Raw genomic sequence first — 19672 nt, forward strand, 5'->3', positions numbered from 1 at the left:
ATAGCAAACCTTATCTGCTTTCATTGACAACTTTGTTTTACTCAAAAGGGGAAACAGTGTGGATTCTCAGAAGGAAGCAACTAAAACTAAGGCCATTTTCGTGTGGAGGATTAGAATGGGCCATTCATTTCCGTGCCTGGCTGGCAAGAGGAAAAAGGAAAGCCCTTGAGAAGAAAGAATTTTGTTTTTGTGTGTGAAGACACAATGGCTAGTGGCTGCAAATCTAGAAATCATGAAATTAATCACTCAGAGACTGTAATTTAAACTTTATTTCATATCTATTGTTAAATTACACAAAATCAGTGAATGGTTTGTAAAGCTACACCATTGGACTGATGTTTACAATTGAAATCATGGAATTTACATGATGATGACAAAATGTATATTTATAACATCCCTTATATACAATAATCAGTATAGACAAAGAAAATGCACTTAATCTCTGCAAACCATGCACACCACAGCAATTACACAAAATGTTTTTTTTTTCCTGTAACAAGCTTTTCCACTGGCTTGTGCTCCATCCTGCTTCCTAACAGTACCTGTCAATTTCAGGAACAAATATTTCCAATTAAAACTAAACAAAATTGAACTACCATAGTGATCTAGAGAATGTCTATTTTCAAAACACACTGTACACAAAATAGGTTCACTCTAAAACACTTTGACTTCAAGATGTGTTTGATTTTTCAAAATTTCCTTCCAGTTATTCAGTTCTCACCCATTCTAGGACTGCAAAATAAAATTTTGATATACTGATACAAGCCTAGGGTCAAGAATATTCATTTTTAAACCCCAAACATTCAGTGTGTTGTCCAGATTGTGACCATATTATTACAGATGAAACTAGATCATGTAAGTGAGAAGACAGTACAAGATGTGACTTTATGGTCACACCTCTAAGCATATCTCCTGAAAACAGAAATGCCACTTCCAGTCACCTTGCTTGATTGATAGCCAGGCGGTGAGTGTATGTCTTTACAAAAATGTAGCAAAACCTGTAAAATGGAAACTGCCCAGAATCATGCTGCTTGACAGCACAGTGAGCTACATTGTTTGTTTTTTACCTTGCTCAATTCATAATCAACATCTTAAAAGTATTTTTGCATAAACTTATGCTACCAAATCACTCTTCTCAACTCATATGCTCATGATACATAACCACACTGCCAAACACTCTTTCCTTTTGTTTTTTTCTTAATACAGAATCTGGTAGAAGGGTTAATCCAAAGTATCGAGATACACCTTGGGGTGTTACTGAATAACTCCGGCTATCCCAATGCTTATTCGACCATTTTTTGCTCCTGTAATTTTTCTACATCTGTCAACACGAAAAAAGAACTAAAGGGCTAGAAATAGCCACCCAAACTGAAAACATTACAATAAACATGTACAAAAAGTAAATAGCAGTTCACATTCAGATTCAATTTTTTCTGATAAAGAATAAACTCATCAATCTTTTTAGACACATTACCCTGTTCAAGAGTTTCTTGATAAGGACCTCACTACGCAAACATTGATAAGACAATTCTATAGAAAGTCCTGACTTTTATCCAGGATTATATACCACAATAAATTCAGCAACATGCCATTTAGATAATGAAGAAAGATTCTATAAATGGGTTAGTTTGGAATAAGCACAACTTGGAGGAGCCTTCAAATGAATGAAAAGTAGCGCCAAAAATATTCCAGAATTGTTGAAATTACAGTGCCCTGAAAGTGTCTGGAAATTAGATCTTTACATTGGTATTCCATTTGGAAAAAAAAAGTTATTTTGTTGAATATGAGACACACCCTGTTTAAAACCTTTAACCAGCAGAGAGTAGAAAAAGTTTAAAATTTTAAATATCTCTTAAATAACAAGATACGAGTTCTGTTCTACTTGAAAAGCCAATGTTTTTACATAAAACCACCTATGTTTGGGAGAGAAATTTCTCATTTTCCACAGTTTGGTAAAATTTACCATAAGCTGTTATTCTATTTAAATGATTCGTTGTTAAAATTCAGAAGAAAATAAAAGGTTTCAGTTTCATTTTATTTATTTATTTATTTATTTATTTATTTATTTTTTTGCTTCCAAGATTGGGTTTTAACAGTGTATCACGAATAATTTAAAATCCATTTCTTAGCCATAAGTTAAATGGTCACATTTTATGTTTTCCTTTTGTCTCCATAACTGATTTAAGAACGTCTTAAAATATCTAAATGGCAATTTCTGGTGAGTCTGGTTTGGCTTTTGGATTTCATAAATAGTCCAACGAACCAAAGATAGACAATTTAATTATATATGGAGATTTGTTTTACCCACACACAGCATAACATTTAATTGAAAGGCAACTGTAAAGGCAACATCTTCACTTGTTTTTTTTTTAACTTCCCAAATGAAGGAAGCAGGATGTGTTTGGATACTCTCATCTTTTAAGATCTGCCATATTTTTACTGGCACTTTGGGAGAACTGTGCACAAGCCTTTCTGATCCATTTAACGCCATTTCTCTACACTGCCTATGTAGTCCTTCGTGCCATTGCTGGTGTTGCTATCGTTCTGCTCTTGGCCCGAGTTCTGCTTCTGGCTCTCCCGGTTCTCCTTCTGGCTCGAAATCTGGCTCAAATTCTGATTTGAACTCTGAGTCAGATTCTGAATCAGATTCTGAATCAGATTCTGAGTCAGATTCTGATTTGGGTTCTGACTCTGATTCTGGCTCTGACCCTGACTCTGGCTCTGGAAATGGGTCTGAAGGAACCTTCCCTTCAGAAATTTGCGTTGTTCCTGATGCTTCCGCCTGGCCTCCTGATGCTCCTTCTGCCTCATGAACTGGTACCTCTGCAAAAAGAGGTCTTTGGCATAGCTGTACAATTCCATATCCAGAAAATTCAGTCCCTCAATACGCTTTTGGATTTCCTCATTGATCTCTACACTAGAAGCCCTAGTGGTGTTATATTGGGTAAATGGTGAAATAAAGTTCATGTTAAAGGTTTTCTCAAACAGATACTGGGTCTTCCGTTGAAATTCAGTGAGGCCGAAGAATGCCATGTGCTTCAGATTTGATTTGGCGCTTTCCAGGAGGACTTTGTTTCTCTGCTTTTCAGGCATGACAGAGAGGTTGTAGCAGCCTACGAGGGTCAGGTCAGACAGCATGCGTACCTGGCGGTTGTTGGCTAGATTATAGGGACAGTCCATGAATTCTCTGAGGGGACAGCCAGACCAGTCATCACCAGTGTAGCAACTGGGAAGCTCCTCAGACGTTGGGGGCCTTCCATCACAGACATGCAGGGATGCTTTCCATGTCGCCCCTCTTTGGACATGCCTCCACTCGCTCAAGTACCGGGACACCGGGTCTCGGAGTATGGTGATGTAGTGGAAGTTCCTAAGGACAAAGCACAGAGATCAAGAGTCAGGGATGTGCGTGACACAGGTGAAGTCAGGGGGGTGAGTGGCATATGTGATGTTCACTGGCCAGTAAGGAAGGTAAGAGGTGAATGATGAGTGATCTGGTGGCATTTGTCCTGTGAACTGTGTTGTAGTCCCCTCTCTCTGTCCTGCTAGTCTGGCTATATAACATGTACTTTCACCCAATTTGCTGGTACTGCAGCTAAAGCAGGTATGAAAAGGTTAGGCCCAGGATATATAAGCCTTGGTCTTCATTTTCCTTTGCCCTTCCCCCTCTCTTTCTCCCTCTCCAACCAATGGCACAATCCTCCCGGTGACCTCATTGGGTAAGGAAGCAACCATTTTATTTCATACCCCCACTCCTAAACCACCATTAACTGATGGTGAAAAGGAGACTCTGTGGAAGCAGGTGATTTCTTAAAGTGACACAGAGTTGGTAAGTGAGCTCAAATCCTAAACTTTCTTACTAAATATACAAATCATAAATGTTTTTGTGTATTTAGTAAGTCTAATCGGGATATCTTATCACAAAACAAAATCTCAATTGGCAAAGTGCCTGCTAAGATGCTTTTGATTCTGGATCTTGTCATAAAATCATGGCTCCTACGTGATGGAAGTGGAATGCAGAGATAGGCAGAGGAGCCCAGGGCCTCCAGAAATAAACATTGTGGTCAGTCACTGACCAAAATAGACATGGTAGCTGCCGATGGCATATATGTAAGCTACTAGCTTGGTTTCAGTCTTCCCTCACATGATAATATTCCTAGCATAGGAAAGTTAACTCTATCAGCTCCAAAATGCTCCTTTTCTTTATCCACTAAAAGGATACCTGGAAATCAGCAAGGGTGAAGGCTTTGCTGTATGGCTATCGTCTCTTTGGAGCTGCAAACTGATACTTTTCTTTGCTCAAACATCAAACTCACAATCATTTAAAAAACATGTACCCACACATACACACACACAACAGATGCACATACACACCCCACACCCCAGAAAGACTGAGGTCTATGGTGCAATGAGGCATACTGAATAAAAGAAACAACCCTGGAGTTGTGTTTTTCAAAAGAAACAAGTTTCCATTCATGTACAGTGGATGAAGGATGAAGGCTGAGGTCATGGAAAGCACATTGGGTCAGGAAAACAATAAGCACTGAATATTAGCATTTATATTTTTTAAACAGAGGAAACCTGGGGAATGGCTTGCAGCTTTTCTGAAGTGTATTCATTGCCATTTGAGGGAGTGGACTTCTATAATCATGCAAGAGGAGCCAGAGGGAACCTACTCATCCACCTGGCAGAGACTGTTGGCTGGTGTCCTCTGGGAGGATACATTTCTCCCAATTCTTGGACTTCCAGCTATGCAGACATCCTGGGTAGAAATTCCTCTATTCTGTATATGGAAATTAAAAGTAAGATAAGAGGATACTGTGAACAGCTCTCTGCCAACAAATTAGATAACCTACATGAAATGGACAAATTCCTAGAAACACACAAAGGATCTACACTGATGCAAGAAGAAGTAGATGATCTCAACAAGCCAATAACTAGTAAAGAGATTGAATCAAATACCAACATTTCCCAACAAAGAAAAGCCCAGGACAAGACGGCTTCACTGGTGAATTTTGCCAAACATTCCACGAAGAATTAACACCAGTCCTGCTCAAATTTTTCCAAAAAATTGAATGGCAGATAACACTGCCTAACTCATTCTATAAGGCCAATATCACCCTAATACCAAACCTAGATAAAGATACTACAAGAAAAGAAAATTACTGACTAATATCCCTTATGAATATAGATGCAAATATCCTCAACAAAATACTAGCAAATTGAATCCAACAGCACATTAGAAGAATTACATACCTTGACCAAGGGGATTTATCCCAGGTATGGAAGGGTGGCTCAACATAAGAGAACCAATAAATGTATTACATCACAATAATATAACTAAAGAAAAGAATCCCATGATCATCCTAATTGGTGCAGAAAAGGCATTTGACAAAATCCAGCATCCCTTTATGATAAAAACACATAGAAAACTAGGAATGTAAGAAAACTACGTCAACATGAAAAAGGTCATATATGAAAATCCCGCAGCGAACATCATACTCAAAGGGGAAAGCCTGAAAACTTTCCCTCCAGAGATCAGGAACAAGAAAAGGATGCCCACTGTCCAGTTATTCAACACTGTACTGGAAATTCTGGCAAGAATAATTAGGCATGAAAAGGAAATAAAAGCTATTCACATTGGGAAGGAAGAAGTAAAACTTAAAAAAAACATAAATGGGACTTCATCAAAATTCAAAACTTTTGTGCATCAAAGTACTTTATCTTAAAGTAAAAAAACAACCTATAGAATGGGAGAAAATATTTGGAAATCACATCTCTGATAAGGGTTTAATATCCAAAATAAGAACTCCTATATTTGAACAACAAAAAGACAAATAACCCAATAAAAAATGGGCAAAAGATTTGAATAGACATTTCTTCAAACAATATATACAAATGTCAAAAAGCAATAAACGTTGTTCAACATCATTAGCCATCAGGGAAATGCAAATCAAAACCACATTGAGAAACCATTTTTATCTACTGGAATGGCTACTAATAAAAAAATTGAAAGTAACAAGTGTTGGAGAGGATGTGGAGATACTGGTACACTCGTTCATTGTTGGTGAGGTTGTAAATGGTGCAGTTGCTGTGGAAAACAGTTTTTCCTCAGAAAGTTGAGCTTACATCTGGCAATTCCACTTCAAGGTATAGAGAGTACCCAAAAGAATTGAAAGCAGGGACTCAGATATTTGCACAGTAAGGTTCATAGTGGTATTATTCACAATTGCCAAAAGATGGAAGCTACCCAAGTGTCCATCAACTGAAAAATGGATAAACAAAATGTTGTATATACATACAATGGAATATTATTCATTTGTAAATAGGAATAAATGAAGTCTTGATCCTTATGACAACTTGGATGAACCTTGAAGACATCATGTACAGTGAAATAAGCCAGACACAAAAAGACAAATATTGTATGGATCTCACTGATATGAATAATTCATGAAGTCAGAAACTAGAATATAGGTTACCAGGGTCCAGGGTAGGGGTAGAGAATGGGGAGTTAATGCTTAACAGAGTTTCTGTTTGGGGTGATGAAAATGTTTTCATAATGAATGTTGGTGATGGTAGTACAACATTGTGAATGTAATTAAAATCGCTGAATTATATGTTTGAATATAGTTAAAAGGGGAAATTTTAGGTTGCATGCATGCTATTAGAATAATTTTTTTAAAACATAGGACTGTACAGCATAAACAGTAACACCTAAAGTAAACTATGGAGTATAGTTAATAATAAAATTATATTAATATTGTTTCATTAATTGTAACAAATGTACCACATTACTGCAAAGTGTTGACAACAGGGAAAACTTTGTGTGTTAGGTGGGTATATGGGAACTCTTTATCTTCTGCATGAGTTTTCTGTAAGACTACATCTTCTCTAATATAATTTTTTTCTTCTAAAAAAAAAGACATGGTGTAAGTTGCATGCTTCTGTGACAGTCTTCCTCACCTAAAATGTTTTACTGGTTTAGGTCTACAGTGACATCTTATGGTCAATTCTAGAGTGCATCAAAGTGCAAACCTGAGGTTCTCCTCCCTAAAACCCATCCTTGTCTTTGTCTTTCAGAGGAAATGGATTTCAATCAGGAAGGTTAGTGTCAGGATCAGCGTTTTTTAAAGCACCATTCCCACATGGGGGGGGGGGGAGAGGGAGAGAGAGAGAGAGAGAGAGAGAGAGAGAGAGGAGGCAACACAGAGGGGCCGAAAAGATGCTCAGAGAGTCTCTAGATTTATGGATGTGTGACTCCAGCACACCTTCAACCTGAAGGCGCCCATATGAGATGAGGGCACTCCACTATAGGCAGCCTCAGTATCTACACTGTAGAGATTATCACTTTGGGAAATAAATTAGAGGGGCCTACACACACACACACACACACACACACACACACACACACACACAAGATTGCCTAGTTGTTGCACGTGGGAAGGCAGGTAAGGAGAAACACCTTGGAGGTTGGCAAAGGATCCAGTACACCCATTATTCTGAGAGAATAGCTGTTAGGGAAATGTCAGAGAAGCAGTCTCCATTCACAGAGCAGCTGAGGAGGTGAAAGCCCAACCCGATGGGAATGCGGCTGGACGGCCCAGAAACTTGGATGGCACTCTTCCAGCAGACAGCCCAGTTCAGTTATCTCCTGCACCGGAGATACAGACATGGACAGGACATGGGAGCCTAAGAACATTTCTATGTGAAGTGCTAGTAATGATTGGGGCAAGTACAGGGTGCAATAAAAGCCCCTTGCAGACATTCTTAGCCTAGCCTTCAAGAGATGGGATAGTTCCACCTTGAAATATAGCTTTATCTTGAAAAAACAAGTAAGAATTCGACGAGGCAAGAAGAGAGGAAAGCAATATGAGGCAGAAGGATCAGCATGTGCAAAGATGAGAGCTATAAACTAGCTTGTTGTGCGCGGTGGGGCAGGGGGAGCGTGCTGAAAAAAATTTTACTGGGGAGTGAACGGGCAGTGGCAGGAATTAAGGGTGGAGAGGTAGCCAGGGGCCTGGCATTGGAAAGCCCCTGATGCCATAGTAAATAATTTAGATTTTATTCTGTAGGCAACAGGGAGGTGTTTGAAGGGTTTTAAGCAGTGGAACGACATGTTGAGATCTATGTTTTAGAATGATCATTGTGGACAGTGTGTGGAGTTGAAGCTAGGGAAATAACTTCGTTAAGAGGCTACCGCAGAAGACCAGGCAAAAGGGGAGGAAGGGCAGATTAGAGAAATATTTAGGAGGTAGAATTAACAAGACACGGTGACAAAATAAATATAGGGGCATCCAAGTGGAGACAGCTGGTAGAGACTCGAGTGGACAGATCTAGCACTCAGAGAGCAATCTGGGCTTAAGATAAAGAGGTGGGAGTTATCTGCATAAAGTAGAAGCTCCAGACAATGAGGTTCTCCTTAGGGGTCTGTTTTTCCTTCCACATGTGTAGCTTTAGAAATTTGATGTCAGCCTTTATGTGCCCCAAGGATTCTCCTCCTTTATGCTAAATATGGCTTTCGATTATTCTGTGTATTGTTTCAAGTCCCCTCATGGTCCTCCTTGTTGGTGTCTGAATGCATTCCACATTATTGGAACATGGCCCTCCAGGCATAGCATAGTCTGACAAATAACCAAAGACAGTCTAATTCCTGCCTCATTCTAGACACCATGTCTCTTAATATGGCCTCAGATCTCCGAGACCTTTCTGGCAGCCAGGCTGCACCACTGATACACAGTCAATGAAAATCACTCATTCTTTTACACATGGGCCATTTTGAAGTCAAATCTACCTTGTCCTGGACTGATGCAGTTGTTTTTTTGTGGCCCTGTTTAATTGCTTGTTAGACTTAATCTAAGTCTGTCAAAATGCATCTGGATTCTGATTATATCCCCCAATACTTTCACCTTCCAGGCATTGATCAAAACAGAACAAGATGCAATGTGAGCAGGATTGTGGCAGCTACTGGAAATTTCAGGATGTCACAAACCCGAGGGTGCTGGTGAATGGACTGATTTAATTTTAAATGAGTGAGCCAAATGTGGCCCCAGGAAAATCACACTCAGCCTGTATCAGTTAGTAATTGGACAAGACCACCTTGTGACGAAATATGGCACTTAAAATTAAGATGACCAGGTATCACATGTTTAAAATTGGAGTCCTGACTCCCCACCAGTTCCCTGAATTAATTTTATCAACCATTGTTTCAGTGCCTCTGTAGGCTCATGGTGCCTTTACAGGCAAAGCGCAGGGAAAGGTTTGCTGCCCTCTACAAGTCTAGCCCAACTTTTCCCTGTCGTTAATAAGCAAACGTGGAAACAACAATAGCAATCAACAAAAGAACTGCCCAAGCAAGAAACCTGTGGGTCATCCTTGACTCCTTTTTCTCTCTCACCACCACCATCTAAAGATTCCATAATATTTAAATGTTGCTAAATATCTGCTGCTTCTAGTTCTTAACAGTTCTCAAATCCATCCTTTCCACTGTGACCTCATCACTTCAGCACTGGATCATCGCAGCAGCTTTCTGTGCACCTACCAGCTTCTGGTCTCGTGGCCCTTCCAAACCACCCCATGGCACACATCTGACCTGTCATTCCCTACATAAGGCCTCTCAGTGGCTCCTTGTCAACTATGACATGAAGACCAAGCTCCTCCACATGCTAGACACAACCTTGTGGGACCCTGTCACCACCTTTTTCTCCAGCTTCCTCTCTAATAAGCTCCCTCTACACCATTCTCAACCAGTCGTGGTTTTGCTCTCAACCCCTGGACATCTGGCAATATCTAGAGACAAATTTTTGGTTGTCATAACTGGGGGGAGGTGCTACTGGCATCTAGTGGGCAGAACACACAAATGCTGCTAAATACCTTACAAATGCACAACAAAGATTTATCCAAAGGTTGAGAAATCCTGTATTAAGTTACGCTCTAGTATATAAAAGTATTCGTAAATTTCCAAACTGGTCCCAGGTAATGGTCCCACAGGGCCCCTGTCATTGTATAAGGAGTGCCCATATTTTGATTGGCTTCTACCTGTCCTTTGTAGATTACCTGGCAAACTCCTTTGAAACTCAATTCAAAGATTGCCTCCTCCAAGAAAATTTCCCTGACTTCCCTAGGGAGAGTTAAGCTCCCTCTCCTCTGCTCCCACTGCCTGATGCTCTCCCATTTGTAGCATTTATCACGGTGTGCTGGTTGCCTAGTGATTTGTCTGCCCTACCCAATGGACCGAGAGCTTCGGGAGGGTAGGAACCATGTACCATTTATCACTGGAAGCCCCTCAGGGCCTGGTACAATGTTTGCCATAAAGTAAGTGATTAATAAAAGACCGTTGAATGAATGTCTGCAGCAAAAACAGTCAAGCTTAGGATGAGCTAATAGGAAAACACATATCTTATTGTTCTATGAGGAAAAGCCACTAGATGTCACTATTAAATAACAGATAAACCATTTTAGACTTGCGATGGAACATTTTAAGATCTAACTAGGTTTAGCTGTTGCCCTTGGCTTCCTCTGTAGTAGCCCAGTGCTGGGAAGTTTAAGATTACTAAAAATAAGTAAATGGATAAAAGCAACGATCATAACTTTTTTTCATCTTTATTTCAACAGACTGTCCAGCAATAAATGCCTTGAGTTCTAAGTCACAGAATCCTAGACTTCTCAGAGCAGGAGGAAACCTCTGAGATGGTGAATCATCTAATTCAAACCCTTCCCTTTTACAGACGGAGAAATTGAGGCTCTGAGGGAGGCAAAGACTTTCCCACAAATTCCAAACTCTCAAGAGCCCTTGGAAATCAATCTAATTTCAAGGAATATCCCTGGGCTGAAGGCCTATATTTTTAGTAGACCCTGTCTTTGTGTCTGTTAATTACCTAGGATGGCACATTAAACCAGTAAACCAGGCCTGAAAGAGTTCACTAACCCTCATGAAGGGGAAACATTCTCCTACTAAAAGAGAGTGCCTCTTACACCAACTGCATATCCCGGAGCTCTCACACCACTGCTCCTGGGGTTGGGAACACTTTGCACCTGGCCACTTGCCCATTAACTCCCAACAATACTGTGAAGCAGATATTATTATTCCCATTTTCAGAAAGAAGAAACTGCAACTCAGGGAGCTATGACTTGACCCAGGGTCATGCAGCAAGTAAATAAGGGTGCTCAGACTTCGACCGGTTTTCTGATTCCAGAATTTCTATTCTTTCCATCCTAGTGCTGGAACCCAAACCCAGGTCTTATGGCTCTATGAACAAACTAAAGTTCTCAAAGTGTGGTCCTTACATCAGCAGCCCCAGCATCACTTGGGAACTTGTTAGAAATGCACATTCTTCTGATCTATAGAATCAGAAGCTTGGGGGTTGGGATCTGTGTGTTAATAAGCCCTCCAGGGGATTCTGATCCACATTCACAGTCCAGTTTGAGAACCACTGCCCTAGGCATGTGATGTCAGAAATCCCCGGAGGTGCCCAGAGTGTGGACAAGGTCAGTTAGCCCCCAAGAGCTTGTCTGAGTTCCTCCCTGTACTCCTTGGAGAAGCATGGGGAAACCTGTTTATGCCAGAGAATTTTGCCTTGGCAAAGTTATAAAGATCATGCTAAAAATATTTACTTTCCTTTGAGGCTACTGGTTCACAAAAGGCCACAATAAGGTTTTTCCTGCACTACCCAAAGGGGAAATAAATATCAAAGCCATTTTGTTTTACACAAGAAGGCCAGCAAAATGGTACAAGTTAAGGTCGTAGCAGTGATCAATAAAAAGTTAATTTAAGGAAGGAAACAAACTCTTAGCCTAAATCAATAGGAGGGAGCATTTTATTCTATCTGTAGTTTAGTTTCTTTTAATACAGTTCTATTGAGATATATTCACATACCCTACAATATCCACAGTGTACAATCAACTATTCACAGTACTATCATATAGTTGTGCATTCATCACCAGAATCAACTATTGAACATTTTGCTTACTCCAAAAAAAAAAAATTAAACTAAAAAAGAAAACCTGAAACATTCCATCCCCCCCTCCCACCCTATTTTTCATTTAGATTTTGTCCCCATTTTTGTACTCATCTGTCCATACACTGGACAAAGGGAGCATGAGCCATGAGGTTTCCACAATCACACAGTCACACCATGTAAGCTACATAGTTATGCAATCATCTTCAAGAATCAAGGCTACTGGGTTGCAGTTCAACAGTTACAGGTATTTCCTTCTAGCTATTCCAATACACTAAAAACTAAAGACAGATATCTATATAGCACATAAGAATGCCCTCCAGAGTGACCTCTCGACTCCATTTGAAATCTCTCAGCCACTGAAACTCTATTTTGTTTCATTTCGCTTCCCCTTTTTGGATAAGATTTTCTCAATCCCAGTATGCTAGGCCCAGGCTCATTCCCTGAAGTCAAGTCCCACAATGCCAGGGAGATTTATACCCCTGGGGGTCAGGTCCCATGTAGGTGAGAGGGCAGTGGGTTTACTTGCCAAGTTGGCTTAGCTAGAGAGAGGGGACCACATCTGAGCAACGAAAGAGGTTCTCTGGGGGTGACTCTCAGGCACAATAATAAGTAGGTTTAGCCTCTCCTTTGTAGTAACAAGCTTCTATATTGGTATTCCCTATGCTTGTGAGAATATCAGTGATTCCCCAGGAGGAGAATCCAACATTTCTGCATTTTTCCCCAGTTCCTGGGGTGGGGGCGGGGGGGGAGGCTGCAAATATATTTTTATTCTCTGCCAAAATTACTTTGGGATGTATCAGGATTTCACACTAACCTGTACAAACCTACCAGATCTCACTTCCTATTCAAAGTTCCATATAATTATGGTGTTTGAATAAACTGACTGTACAAGGTAAACTATTTAGTGTGCTGCAGAAAATACAGATCCTGCATCAAATAAACATCTCTTCCCTTGGTCTCACACAGAAGTTGTTTTGTATTTTTTTTTTAGAAAGATCAACCTGTACACATTTTGTTCTTGGAATAATGGCAAATGGCATAGAGATTAGAAGTGTGGTTGGGGGTCCCAAGTTAACTCTGCAGACAGTGGGGCATTGTACATGACATTGAGTCATTAATACTGAAGGTCTGCTCTCCTTCCTTGACTAATGATGCCTAAACCAACTGCACAGATCCTCTCACTGTATGTGAATGATTTGGACAAAGCAGGGAGGGTGGCTTTAATATCAAACAGCATTGATATGTGAGCACAGAATAAGTAAAAATACAGTTAATTGAATCAAAGGCAAATATGCTTCAGACAGGATTGGATACCTCCAGCCCTGGAGTTGCCATTCTAACTTATTTTTTTGTGTGGCTCACATACTGGCAGTCCCCAAAGTGGAGTCCCAAAAATGCTGTGAACGGCAGTGTTGACAGCCTCATAAAAGGAGTATGGGGTACAAGGGGACCACATTGAAGTGGGAGGACTCTCACTGTGATGTGTCACTTTTGGTACATTTGTCAAAACAATTGTCTTGTGGGTTAGTACTTGTTCTAATTTGCTAATGCTGCCGGAATGCAAAACACCAGAAATGGATCGGCTTTTATAAAGGCGGTTTATTTGGTTACACAGTTACAGTCTTAAGGCCATAAAGTGTCCAAGGTAACATATCAACAATCGGGTACCTTCACTGGAGGATGGCCAATGGTGTCTGGAAAACCTCTGTTAGCTAGGAAGGCATGTGGCTGGAGTCTTCTCCAAAGTTCTGGTTTCAAAATGGCTTTCTCCGAGGACATTCCTCTCTAGGCTGCAGTTCCTCAAAAATTCACTCTTAGTTGCACTTGGGGTATTTGTCCTCTCTTAGCTTCTCCGGAGCAAGAGTCTGCTTTCAACGGCCATCTTCAAACTCTCTCTCATCTGCAGCTCCTGTGCTTTCTTCAAGGTGTCCCTCTTGGCTGTGGCTCCTCTTCAAAACATCACTCACAGCTGCACTGAGTTCCTTCTGTTTGTCAGCTCATTTATATGGCTCCACTGATCAAGGCCCACCCTGAATGGGTGGGGCCATGCCTCCATGGAACTATCTCATCAGCGTTATCACCTACAGTTGGGTGGGGCACATTTCCATGCAAATCTAATCAGCACCAAAACGTCTGCCCCACAAGACTGCATCAAAGAACATGGCTTTTTCTCGGGGACATAATACATTCAAACCAGCACAGACTGTCACCCACCAAAGGAGCTCTTCAGTTCTCCTTGTAGGGTTTTTCTGCTATTCCTCACACCTCTGTGTATACAAAGTGACACCTTATTTAACAATGTGATGGTTAGGTTTATGTCTCAGCTTGGCCAGGTGTCCAGGTGTCTGGTCAAGCAAGCACTGTCCTAACCATTACTGCAAGGACATTTGTGGCTGGTTAATAAACCAGAAGTCTGGTTTATTAAATCATCAGGCAATTGACTGCACCTGTGACTGATTACATCAACGAAGGGCTTGTCTTCTGCAATGAGAGAATTCAATCAGCTGGATTTAATCCAATCAGTTGAAGACTTTTAAGGAAGAGAGAGAGAGGATCTTCACTTCTTCTTTGGCTAGTCAGTGAAGCATTTCCTGAGGAGTTCATCGAACACCTTCATTGGAGTTGCCAGTCTGCTGCCTGCCCTATGGAATTTGGACTCGTACATCACCAAAGTTGCATGAGACACTTTTATAAAATCTTGTATTTACAGATATCTCTTGTTGACTGTTTCCCTAGATAGCCCTAACCAATACAAACAACTTGATTATACCTACCCCCCCTCCCGCCGCCCCCTTAACTGAAGATTAACCTATCTGCATATTTGAGGAAACACTGAACAGAGCACAAATGGGCTTTTGTTAAACAGAAGGATGTTTTATCTATGCCATTCTCCTTCTCCTCATTCTTTTATAAGCAGGAAAATGATTTTTTCTTAACTGGAAAAGAAGAAATGAAGATTTCTGATGTCTGCAAATTCAAACCCAAGGTAGAATTCTTCACACAATAAATCCTGGTGATAATTACTTCTTTTCCAAGAAATCTAGCCCTTCTCTTACCCAAAGTCCAGTATGCTCCCAAATATATAAATCTAAGGACTTTTGCAAGCAGTGAGAAAGCTGAGTACTTTAACAAGATGTGAAATTCCAAGCTTTATGACCCAGAATCCACTCAATTGTTTGGCATGGTGAAAATGTTTGCAACTTACAGGGTTCCTTCCCCTGCAATGTTTTTTCATCGTTAATATATTTTATTAAAATACATTACAATGCTTATTTGAAACATTCACACAGAATTAAAATCCATCAAGTTTATTTTAAGATTAATCTAGCAAGGATTATTGTCATTGTGAAAGGTAAGTGGAACTGCCCCCAATTTTTCCATTCTAAAATTATTTTGTGAGGCTCAGTTCATTCATACTCGGTGTGCTTTTTAGATGGAAAAGAACTTTTGGAGAGAAATCCCTTCGGTGTGTGGATGATGTAGCTGAGGACATGGTCTGCCCAAGTGAGATGGAGACCAAGTCTGCCACTTCCCTACCAAGGGTCCCTCCCTCCCCACAGGTACTTCTCAGCTTACTGAGTATTTTGATGTGACATCCTTCTGTCCAAGTGCTGTCCCCTTAGAGTTGAAACCTGGGGCAGCCAGAAATAGGCATTGATTCTCTTTCTTTCCCCAGCCCCGAAACAAGATTGGAGAGAGGTAAAGAATGGTTAAGCTCCAACCATTCTTGTCCTCCAACCAGGGGATAAGAAGAGGCTGGGGAAATTTTTAAGTGTCACCAATGGGCAATCACTGTTAATGGTTTGCTCCTCAGGTGGCCACCCCCCGCTGAGTCTTGCCCTGGGACTCCATTGCCCCTGTTCTGCCTCTTTTTTAGCCAATGCACCCACTACAAAATACAGCATGTTCAGATCTCAACTAGGAAGTAATAGAACTGGTTAATTTTGTGACATTCATTTCAGGAAACAGCATACACGCAAAGAGGAGACATAGTGCCCTTTTAGCTCTGGAGGTGAGGAAATTGGCCTTGGGTTGCAAAACAAATGTTTTATCAATCCATGATCAATGTGCCAACTCTGGGTGACCTAGAGATTGCCATGATAAGCGCTGTGGGCATAGTGAGGAAGCCATAGATATATGGATTCCTGCTCTCAAAGAGCTTAGATTTTAGTGGAGGAGAAAGGACCACAATTCATTGGGGGGGGGGCAGGCAGAATATAGTGAGGTGCTAATCGTGTCATCCAGAAGTAAGTAAGTGCCAAATGAGTCAGGGAAGAGAGCATTTACTGTGTGCTATGGTAATCAGGAAGGCTTCATGGAGGAGGAGGCACCTAAAGGCTAGAAAGGATTTGAATAGGGTCTGTTTATGTGTGTGTGGGGGTGCATTTGCCTGTGGTGGGGAAGGTGGGAGGTATTCTGATATGTGCAACAGCAAAGGAGAGGGGATATTAATCAATGGTGTATGATTTAGTAGGCGCCTACCACGTGCCAGGCACTATGCTAGATGCTTTCTTACAAAATCCCACTAAATAGGAGCTAATGCCTTCATTTGCAGCAGAGTGTGTGTAATGGTTAAGAGAGTGAGCTCCTGAGCTACTATGTCCGAGAAGGAAGCCACCAGCCACAGGGAGCTATCAAGCTCTTGAAATGTGGCTGGTGTGAATTGAGATGTGCTGCAAGTGTTTTCAAGCATACAAAGATTTCCAAGACTTACTATGAGAAGAAGAATGTAAACTATCTTATTAATGACTGTCTATACTGATTACATGTTGAAATGGTAACACTGTGGATATATTGGGTTAAATAAAGCAGAATTCAAACGAATTTCATCTGTATCTTTTTGCTTTATTTAATGCAGCTATTAGAAAATTTAACATTACACATGTGGGCTTACATTATATTTCTATTGTACAGTACTGTTCTAGAGCCAGATTGCCTGGGCTCAAATTCCAGCTCTGGAAGTTATTAGCTGTGTCAGCTTGGGCAAATAACTTGACCTCTCTGTACTTCCATTTTTACCATTAATAAAGCAAGTATGAAAAACCATAGAGTTGGAATATAAGGGAACATAAGCACTCAACAAATGTTAGTTTCTATTGTTTTTGTTATACAAATAAGAACTTTAAGCTAAGAATTGTTATTTAACCTTCCTAAAATCACAGAGCGAGTTAAGGACTGTTTGTCAGATCTACATGACTCCTGAGTCAGAACTCTCACCCACTGCCCTGGTGGATGCCTTATGTGTGTGGTCTTTGTATCCTCACGGCCATGTGTGTCTCAGCCGACACCTTGTGTGCTGTCACCCACTGGCCTGCACATCCTCCCCTGGGCCTGAGCACAGCCCCGGGATCCAAAGGCCAGAAGCAAAAACCAGCTGGCTGGAGCAGGAAGTTTAAAATAAGAGGTGGTCGGATATGAAGGGTGTGAAAGGAGGGGGCCGATTCGGTGATTTTTGCCGGCCCATTTCAGAACCTCAGGGATGGTATAGGAACACGTCAGAGCTGGGGGGCTGGGGCTCGGGGCACAGCTGGTGACCATTTTATCCCAAGTTTCCCATTCCACAGAGGAAGAAACCAGATAGCCGGCTCCCTTGCCCCATCTCCAGATTGTGAGAAATCTGGAGACACATGGAATCATTTCTTTAGGGACCTACACAAAGACAAGGAATCCAGTAACAGGGCTTTTTTTCAAATGGTAGGCAGTCAATAAATATTATTTAAGGTAATTATGAACAGACTGTAGCCAGTCCCACTCGTCCAACCTGGCCCTGCTTGGACATGCGCTGTCTGGGATTCAAGTTCCCTGAGTGTGCTTTGGAGAAACTGTTAGAGGAAATCTAGTCAGGATAAATGCCTGCTCTCAGCATTGTGCAGTTTTCCAGAAGAGCACAGGGGAAACTTTTTTTCCCACTAAATGAAGGCTGCCCTTCTTGAGCCCCAAGCTGATTTTAGTGAGCGCTAATATTGCTTTAAGGTGCTGAGAGAGATGAAGTGCAAATCCTGGCTTTTGTGGGGGAAGCAGCCCTCATTAACCATTTAAACTGTAAAGAATTGGAGCCATTCAGAAATTTCAAAGGCTGGCAGGGTCACACCTCCTTTCCCCAGGGAGAGTTTTTCTTGCAGGTATTCAGGCTGCAAAAGGCACAATTAGTGAATAACATGGCTGGGTTGCATGTGTGTGGACATAAGCATTATATACCATAACAGGCATAGCCTTGTTTCTTTACAATGATAATATCAGGAATGAAGAAGTAAGTCGCTAATTCCCCACGCAACCTCCCTACCTAAGAAAAGAATCCTCTGTCACAATGGAGTGAGTATAGGAAGGCGATTCAAAGACAGAAAGATCCTGCTTGTACAGAAGGAATTCTTTTGAAGGTCATGTTCTAAAAAGTGCTAAATGCTCACAAAAATTCTATAAGTTCTGTGTTTGCGAGCTTTATTTTCTGCAGTCCAGATAAGAGACTTCGGACAGCTGTGTTTCCCCTTTAAGGTGAAAAGAGGACCTACCCTGGAATTAATGTTGCAGCAGGGGGAGGCAGGGAGCCAAGTGCCCTCTCCTGTATCTTCCCCAGTAAGTTCCTCCAGGTGGCAATTTAACATCACACGGTAATGTCCTGAATCCCAGGCAAAAGACATTTTTGTGGTTGTCCAAAATGTGACCGAATGGGAAAATTTACAGTACATGAAATTAGCTGTGCATGTTGAGAAATGTGCCATGGCTCCATTTTGTTTGGTGACAGCATAAACATCCCACACTTTTAGATGGGGTAGAAACGTTAAAAAACAAAAAACAAAACAAAACAAAACACTGCAAATGACAAGCACCACCTTGTGCAAAATGGGATCTTCTTTGAATGAAAAGGGGTGGGGCCATCTTATAGGGACTGGTGGGGAGCAGTTCACTGATGGGGGAGCCTGGAAGTGCTCCCTATCCCACCCCATGTATAGACCAACCACTGGGCTGCTTTCTAGATGGGGAAGGACTATGTTCTATGTGTGGAAACTGGCAGCATAATAAAGGACAAAGCCCCGGTGAAGGGGGCTGATTGGAGCCACCCACAGGGGAAGGCAACAGACCCGTAGTTTGCACAGAATAGTAGAGCTGGTAGACCCAATCACTCCGCCAATGAGAGCACCAGGCCCAGAGATAAAGGCCAAGGACTTGGCCAGGGTCACACAGCCAGTTGGTGGCAGAACCGAGAGGATCCAAAACCAAGATTCTGATTCCCCACTCAGTTTTCAGAATATCCTGCTCAAGGTGACTGACAAAACTGGAATCAGCTTCATCGAAAGGCAGCCCCTCTGTTTGGTAGAAGCTCATTTATTCTCTACTGCAAGATGTGAAACCCATAAAGAAGGACTAAATGTCAATGCTCAGACTAAGAGAGATGTCTGACCCTAACTTTCTAACTTAAGGCAAACGCTTGACGGCAGCACCACCCTCGGACACTGCCATTAATCACTCACTCTGAAGACATGTCAATGGGACGTCAGATTCGCTTACAAGCTGGACGAGCCACCTACACAGATTTCTCTTTTGGCTCGGCTTTCCTGGCTGGAATTAAGGTTAATTCTCAGAGATAGTGACCCACAGTGAGTTGGATTTAAGGTCACAGCTGATTACTCTAAATGACATCCCACTCCCGCAATGGTTTTTCAGAAAGGTCATGTGAAGAAGATCCATTGATATCAGTGCCTGAGAGAAGGGAGGGAGGG

General features: G+C 41.4%; 1 protein-coding gene across 1 annotated transcript in view; it reads right to left on the reverse strand.

Annotated features, from left to right (window-relative positions):
* Window positions 1-251: 251 nt before the first annotated feature.
* HS6ST2 (heparan sulfate 6-O-sulfotransferase 2) overlaps window positions 252-19672 on the reverse strand; it is a 447470-nt gene continuing 428049 nt past the window's right edge. Inside the window, exon 3 of the mRNA XM_037821008.1 lies at window positions 252-3367. Coding sequence (XP_037676936.1) covers window positions 2482-3367 — 886 coding nt within the window. The 3' untranslated portion in view covers window positions 252-2481. The remainder of the gene's footprint in view (window positions 3368-19672) is intronic.

This window comes from Choloepus didactylus, chromosome X, assembly GCF_015220235.1.
Source record: "Choloepus didactylus isolate mChoDid1 chromosome X, mChoDid1.pri, whole genome shotgun sequence".
NCBI classification, from domain to species: Eukaryota; Metazoa; Chordata; class Mammalia; order Pilosa; family Megalonychidae; genus Choloepus; species Choloepus didactylus.